Genomic DNA, 7,658 nt, shown 5'->3' with positions numbered 1-7,658 from the left:
GGGTGGAATACACTCCGTGGGATCGACTGTTCATATTTCAATCAACACTAATTATCTGGAAAAGCATTCAACCAGAACAATTCTTTTCTTATGAGAAGAACACCCGAAAATCCTGCCGGGATGTAATCCCTTTTAGTAGGAGAACAAAGAAAGGGAACAGGAATTCTGACCTCCTTTGGGGGAACAGTGATGGGCCACCTCACCCTTCTGAGTACAGACCATTTTACAGTAACTCCAGCACCACCCACAGGTAACACCTCTGACTGAACAGTTCATCTCTGGAACAAAATAATAGAACTGGCACTCTCGTGGCTCTTGCCTTTGTTAATGCCTGGGTACAGGACTGTCTGGTGGCATCTTAGAGCTCTTCTCAAGGAATACCACTCAGGGATGCTTTTCTAGTACCAGCACTGTACAAGCATAAAGTACCAGCTGTACTGGCACAAAGAGCTTATGGACACAGTCACCACTGCTAAATGTCTTTATTGAGTGTCTTGAACTACATTTCCCCCAGAGGTCATCCCCTGATATCCAACTTGCAAATGGAATTAGAGGCCTTCTTCTTGTTAAAACTGTCCACAGCACCAAGGCTTCCACTGTCACCACCAGAAATAAGCCATGTTTCCTGTGGCACCCTCAGGCCTCTATTGAAGAACCCAAAACATGCCTTTTTCAGGGTATTTCCATGTAATTCCCAACTCCTCCACCCTTCTTCCACACTGACTGCAAAATACCCCAAGTACTGTAGGAGCCAAGTAAGAAACCACCATCAGCAAGTTCTTCAGGCACTGTCTGAAGAGCAGCTTTCACCAGGGCATAATGAACTTTTGGATTCAGGGCACCTTTAGCACACAAACCATTGGTAGGCTCCTTTACCTCGAATATTTCTACATCACTGGTGGTTTGGACATTTTCAGCAGTGAAATGGGTTCTAGATGAGGCTCTGGAACCCTCACATCTTCCCAAAGCTACATGACACTTCCTGGTCTGTAAAGTTTGCATTTCCATCTTCTCAGGTGGAACAGGTTTGGCCCTTCCAAGCTCTTTGTGCAGTGATACCCACCCCTGAACAATGTTTTCAGCCAAACACGTTTTCACTGCATCCACAGACAACTCCCATGATCCCTCAACTGAAGGCTTTTACAAGCTGGATCAAAATTCTACGTAACTTCTTACAACTGAAATCTGGGGAAGACTCAGTAGCTCTTCAATTCTCTTGCTCTCTCCATCTCTGGTCTTCCCTGGGCATTGCTTTCTGTTTGGCCTAAGATTTCAGTCATACTGAGCCTGGATTGCCTAAGGAGAGAAGAGAGAGTGAAAAGCAATTTAATGCCTGCATTCTCCTGACAGAGACATGAGTGCAGAATCCAAGCTCTTGAAAATTTCTTCTAGAACTAGTGAGTTTCAGTAATTCACATGACCAGTGTCATGACCTTTTTTCCCACAAGCCTTCAGCTATCCTCCTTTCCTCACTTTAATAGGGATGGAAAGAAGGCAGCAATAAAGGAAAAGACCGGGAAGACTAAATCAGCATTTCTAAGACTGGTATGTGAACAACACCAACAACCAAGAGAAGAACTGAGGTTTAGAAAACCTAGTGTGTCATGGTTTCTCTAAATGTTTGAACCCACAGGCCCAGATACCCTCGCAGTCCACGACTGAAGGGACAGAGCTGCTCCTCACCACTCTGCCAGCTTCTGCTCATGCAGCTCCCTGCGCTCACGACTCCTCTTCTCCTGCAAGGTCTCACCAGCCAAGCCATACATGGCCATGAGGAGGCCTCCTGCAGGAACCCTGAAGGAGGAAGCAGAGAAATCACCAGTCACCCAGGGGACACACAACAGCAATAACTTACTGGCATCAGCAGAAAGAGCAAGCAGGGGCCTAAAACTCACATCACACCACAAACTAAGGTACTCCTGTTCTCCTGTCACCCACCAAGAACAGCCTTTCTTCAGCTGTGACCCACCAGAGCCCTGCTGATAGCATATTTTGAATTTACTCATTGACAGGCACACACAGGACAAAGGAGTGGAAGGATTTATGGTTCCCAGTGCAGACCCTGTAGAACACCTAAACCATATCTCAGACAGTGACACCCCTGCTCAGCTTCCATCCAGTTCTGGAAGTACTTGTGTTCTCACTGGTAAAGCTCCCTAGGCTGCTTTCTGGCATGCTCACAGCTGACACCATCCTGATGGTGCCAAGCAGCACAAATAACTCATTCTCTTTTTCAGGTAGGATCCTCAGATTTACTTGTGAGGATATTTACAGGTCAGAACTTTGAGAAGAAATCCCAGTCCTGCTTGAAAAGTCAGATTTCTTCTGAGTTAGAGGTCTAGAAGCACAGAGCCTCTGAAACAGAACCTTGGGATCCTCCATGCCCCAGGAACTTCAGGAGATTCATGACTGCAAGACACACATGAAGACACACACAGAGACACGTGTCACCTTACAGCCCAGCCATGCATCTACTCCATCCCTACTCCCTGTTTCCTAATGGCTGCTACTTCCCATTTGAGCTTTGGTGGAGCTTATGTTGTTCCCTCTAATAAGCAAACAGCAGCAAATAAGATGGTCTGCTGAAAGGACTGAGCTCTCACTACTGAGAGAGCAGCAAAACACAAAACAAGAAACATAGAAGAAAAGAAGAACAATTAAAAGGTTGGGAGAAAAGTGATCACCATGAGGGATACAGAAAATCCCTCAAGGCAAGAGAAGAAGGGAAGCTCCTGTAGCCCCTCTGTGACTCCAGGCTCAGTGTGTGCAGCAGTCACAACTCACCCAAATGCTGTTCCAAACACGATGCCACCCACCAGGCCCTGCAGGCCCAAGTGCATCCTGAACAGGGCTCCTGTGAAGCCTAAAAGAAGAACAAACCCACTGAAACTAGAAACAGCCTTGCCACAGACATTCAAACCAACATAGGAAGTTGCTTTGTTGCATTTCTCTTCTCCACGAGCTGACAGCTGCTTTTAACAGAGCAGAAACCAAGTGCCATGGCCAGTGGGACAGACCTTCACCACACAGTCACCATGGTCTCTGCACTGAAACTGCACAAAGCTCCTTCTGCTTCAGAAAAACTGCCAAACTTTTTCCCATATCATAGATGTATCTATGAAAGTGAAACCAAGCTCTCTGTAGGCTGGAGCATGATCTCCCTCACCCTTTTTTCTGTTCAACAACAGCTAATAATAGCAGCTGCCATGTAAGGCAGAAAGGATCAGTAAAAAGTGTATCCAGCTGTACAGGCAATAAAGCCTGTAAAACTTAACAAGCAGATCACTTACCCTGTTGCCAAAAGTGGGCATGCAAAACTTAGCATAGAAAGGGCAGCCTATAAACAGTGTGCTGGATTGTTACCAAGAGTGGAAATAAAAAAGGCTTTCCCTGTTAAATAGGTGCTTATGTGAACAGGTTATGCACCAAGTGTTGCCTTTACCCCACAGAAGCATTTTTCACCCAAAATACTCCAGCAAGTATCTTGAAGATGAACTAAGAACCACAAAACTCCCCAATGGTTTCAGCAGTGCATCGGTATCTGTGTTACAAATAAAGGCACGCAGCAGGCAAACAACAGAGCAAAGTCAGTGGAACAAGCAGCAAAACCCAAGAGCACAGAAGCTGCTCAATCCCAAGGGATGTGGATACTTGCTTATGCTTTTCTGCTACAACCCTTGCTAACAAACAGGAGCACACAAGGTTACAGCACTCTTACCTCCTGCTGCAGCAAAATTACTGATGGTGGTTTTATCGCGGTACGCAGACAGGCCCGTGCTCACCACGCTGCAAAGGCAAGGCACAGAAGTCAGCAGTGCACATGGAAAAAGAGAGGTAGCAAAACACAGCCTGAAATAAAGCTGGATTTCGTTAAGCCAGCCCTCAGGTTGCCCATCTGTTCAGGGCACCCCACTCCAGCCATGACTTCTCTGACTTTACTGTGGGCAGCTGCACAGACACAGGTCAGGGAATATCAGAGTTCCTGAACTGGATCTGAGATACTCTTTCTTTTTTTTAATCAAAGATTTTTCTTTCCTATCATATAGAATCAAAGAATCAGAATGGTTTAGTTTGGACATGATGTTAAAGATCATCCAGTTCCAAGCCCTCACTGCAGGCAGGGGCACCTTCCACCTGGAGCAGGTTGCCCAGAGCTCCATTCAGCCTGGCCTTGAATACCTCCAGGGATGGGGCATCCACAGCTTCTCTGAACTACCTGTTCTACTGCCTAGGACCATGTAATACAGTCAAGGAGAAAAGAATTTGAGCAATGAAAAGGTCCCATCAGTCAGCCAGTCCTGATGTAGGACATTTACCCCAGAAGCTGCTCCATGTGTCAGTAAGATCCTGCCCTGTAAACAGTCCCCAATACAACAGCCTATGTCACACTCATGACATCAGCAGGGTCACCTACTCTTGTGGCATCAGATTTCCCTCTGGGGTAGGTAAACCAACTCCTCCTAAACATCAGCTAAGCCTCAAAACAGTCTGCTCTCAGTTCAGCAGCCACATACTCCCCAGCCTCCTGTGTGACATTGACAAGCCAGCAGCAATCCTCCTCTCCTTCCCAACACAGATAAACCCAAACATTTTGGGTTTTAATTGTGAAACTTAAAGTTTTCACAACTGCAGGATGGAATTTGCAACTTGGGCTTTACAGAAATGATGCTGAGCAGCAAATAGCTTTGTTCAGAACCTTTCCAAAGGGGCTGATCTGACTGCAGAGGAGACACCTGGTGGAAGACAACAAGGTAACATGTCAAACCCAAAGAAATCCAGAAAACCCAAAGAAATCAAGAGCTCCAGGAGAGAAAGCAAACAGCACACTAACTAAGCCTAAAAACAGATACTAAACTAAAAGGAGCCACAGACATCAAGAGACAGTGAGGAAGAAATTCAGAAAGGAACAAAAAAAAATTAGGGAGATAGAAATATAAAATCATGCCAGTCAATATTGTGGGATCTTAAAAGCAGAAGGAGAACTTAAACAGAACATATCTGCAGAGAGAGTCAATGCAGGTTTAAATTTACAAATTTAGTAGTCTGAACAACAGGGAAGGAGATATTTCTAGTTTAAAAGGGCTTTGCTCAGAAGACGACACTTAGTTTGATGTTCTACTGCCAGAAATGCACTGCAACATCCAAGGAAGAAAATCAGGGAAGCAGAACACTCTCTGCATTGGCTTTGTGTGTGTAGAAAAATCCTGAAGGCCTAACAGGTACATAGAAGCAGTAGATCTGATATTCAGCAACTGCTCAAGAACAAGACAATCCCCTGCAAATGCCTGAGGACAAGAACAAAGAATTGTAACACCAGTGTATACAAAGTAGTAGTAGTGACAATTGTGAGTACCACCAGCGTATACAAACCAGGAGCAATGAGACATTGTAGGAAGGACAAAAATCAGTGTGGGTTAGAAAGCACTTCCAAAAACTGCCAACACACTTTAACACTCCCTCAGATTAAAAGCACATAAAGAGATGAAGGAAAAGCAGAAAGCAGCTGTCAAGAAAGAAAAGCATGCAACTCAGTAACAGATGTACAAAAAGGGCTTTTCCACATTTCAGATTTGTGTTGATTCATTAGAAGATGAGAATTCTGAGGCAATTCTAAAAGGTTAAACTCTCTTCATGCTCCTGCCTGATCAACCAGACTCAGGTCAAGGTAACAGCAGGAGCCTCAATCAAAGGCCAGAGCTGTGGGCACTGCTGGCAGGGACAAGGACAAGGACAAGGACAAGCACCAGCACAGGGCAGCTCTGCTGCCCCACATCAGGGAACACTCACTTGAACATGGTGGCGAAAGCCGCGACCCTCCAGCTCCAGCGCCAGCCGTAGCGGATGAAGCTGCGGAGACCAGCGCGGTGTGCAGATTGCTGAGGGGACAGAGAGGACATGTCACAGCTAACAGCCCCTCCTCCTGCCAGCACCCTGCAGGCCAGCCCAGGGGACCAATGTCTCCTGCCGCTGGTACCCCAGCTCCGATCAAGTCAGCCACCTTTGGAGGAAAAGCTGCTCCCAGCCACCAACGGGAAAACCAAGAATCAGTTCCAGTTTGGAATGTCAACTGGTCTTTCTAATCCTGCTGCTGAAACACGTCTGGGTGGACTGGGAGGGCTCTTCAAGGACAGGACAGCAGCAGAGGAGAAAGAGAAAAACTAGAAACTACTTCATATAGAAAGTAGTTTCTACAATAGTAGTAAGTAAATAATAACCATCTGCGTTAAATATTAAGGTATCATCAAGCTCTGCAGTTTAACACTGGCACTTAAAAGTTTGGAAAGAAGAGTTTTTTTTAAAATAAGTGGTAAACAGAGGCTTCATAAAATTTAAAAATGTTGCACTGAATACCATGAAAGTAAATAAATTTTCTCTTCCAGTGTTTGTGGTGTAGGTTCTTAGCCTGGGTCAGATATACCAGTCACCAGAGCGGAGCCAGGCAGTGGCAATTTGCAGGTCACCACATCAGAGGCCAAATTTTGTAAGTAATACAAAATTAACATCAGGCAGATTTTTAAAAAGGTTTTCTTCCTCATATTCCACGTAACCAACACTTTAATTGAATAACAAACACCTAGAAGTTCAAATACATCTACAAAATGTCACAAGTGTTCTTTGTTGTGCTGTTCTTCTAAAAGAATTTTAAATGGTCTAAAAATGACTCACATTAATAAGACAAGAGTACAATCCCAGTTTGATACTGTGAAGTCTCCTGTCAGCAGACTAAAACGCAAAAGCAGAAAGCCATTTCGAGACGTATTAATCAGCCACTTAAGAGAATGGTAAACTTTGTTACCAACCTTCCCTGTGATGAACGACGCTTTTCTGAAGCTAATTTGCAATTTGGCTAACGGGGAACCCTAATTCCTGCTAATTCCCGCAGCGGATGACCTGCACGGACTCACACACTCCCAGCAAACTTTCTGTGCCAGACCCGCACACGCGTCCCCCCGGCCCGAGCCCGGCCCCGGCCCCGCCCGAGCCCGGCACCGCCGTGCGCCCCGGCCGCAGCCCCGGGCCCGTACCACGGCATCGGCGCGGTTCTGGAACATCTCGCCGTGGCTGCTCTCGATGAAGGCCTTGCGGGCGCTGACGAAGGCGGGCAGCCCCCCGTACAGCCAGCCCACCACGCCCGCCGTGAACGCCGCCTTGGCGATGTTCACCGTCTCCTCCGGCAACTGCTGCCGCTCGCTGCAAGGCAAGGGCGGCGATGGGCGCGGGGTGGGCACGGCGGGACCGCCACCACCCAGCCCCGCCCGTCCCGCCCCGTCCCGCCCGAGCCCGGCCCGGCGCTCACTCTCGCCGCCAGAGCTCGCGGAGCCGCTCCCAGCCCGTCTGCGGCAGCGGCGCGGGGCCGAAGCCCGCCCGGGCTCCGGGCAGATCCGCCATGGCCGAGCCCGCGGCGGCGGCGGCAGCGCCCCCTGCGCCCCGGCGGGGCACTGCGAGGACGGCTCGGGACCGCTCGGAACCGCTCGGAACGGCTCGGAACAGCTCGGGACCGCTCGGAACGGCTCGGCTCTGCGTTAGTCACTGATGAACAACTCCGAGTGTTTGCCCCTTTGTGCAGGGCCGGGTTTGTTCCCCACAGCGAGAGAGGAGCTGAGTTCTGGGGGCTGTGGTGCCCGGTTTGCATAGGACAGAGGGGGAGCAACCCCCGG

General features: G+C 48.0%; 1 protein-coding gene across 1 annotated transcript; it reads right to left on the bottom strand.

The window, feature by feature from the left end:
* Window positions 1-466: 466 nt before the first annotated feature.
* On the bottom strand, window positions 467-7,408 carry TIMMDC1 (translocase of inner mitochondrial membrane domain containing 1). The gene is made up of 7 exons (XM_021541570.2): window positions 7,298-7,408; window positions 7,026-7,191; window positions 5,788-5,876; window positions 3,719-3,786; window positions 2,785-2,863; window positions 1,684-1,794; window positions 467-1,296 (listed from the first exon to the last, which is right to left on the bottom strand). Exons 1-7 carry the CDS (start codon window positions 7,387-7,389, stop codon window positions 1,197-1,199), a joined length of 705 nt encoding a protein of 234 aa, XP_021397245.1. The 5' UTR covers window positions 7,390-7,408; the 3' UTR covers window positions 467-1,196.
* Between the last annotated feature and the right edge of the window lie 250 nt (window positions 7,409-7,658).

Source organism: Lonchura striata, chromosome 2, assembly GCF_046129695.1.
Source record: "Lonchura striata isolate bLonStr1 chromosome 2, bLonStr1.mat, whole genome shotgun sequence".
NCBI lineage: Eukaryota > Metazoa > Chordata > Aves > Passeriformes > Estrildidae > Lonchura > Lonchura striata.
Note: the sequence above shows the minus strand (reverse complement) of the source record. Positions and strands in the feature narration are given on the sequence as shown.

What these genes read in the sequence shown, in the direction of transcription:
- TIMMDC1 (XM_021541570.2), bottom strand. Translation starts at nt 7,389, where the DNA reads ATGGCGGATCTGCCCGGAGCCCGGGCGGGCTTCGGCCCCGCGCCGCTG. An exon ending in AGAACCGCGCCGATGCCGTG is followed by an intron (nt 5,877 to 7,025) that starts GTACGGGCCCGG and finishes CTGTCCCCTCAG; the next exon opens with CAATCTGCACACCGCGCTGG. An exon ending in GTGTTTGGAACAGCATTTGG is followed by an intron (nt 1,795 to 2,784) that starts GTGAGTTGTGAC and finishes TTCCTCCTTCAG; the next exon opens with GGTTCCTGCAGGAGGCCTCC.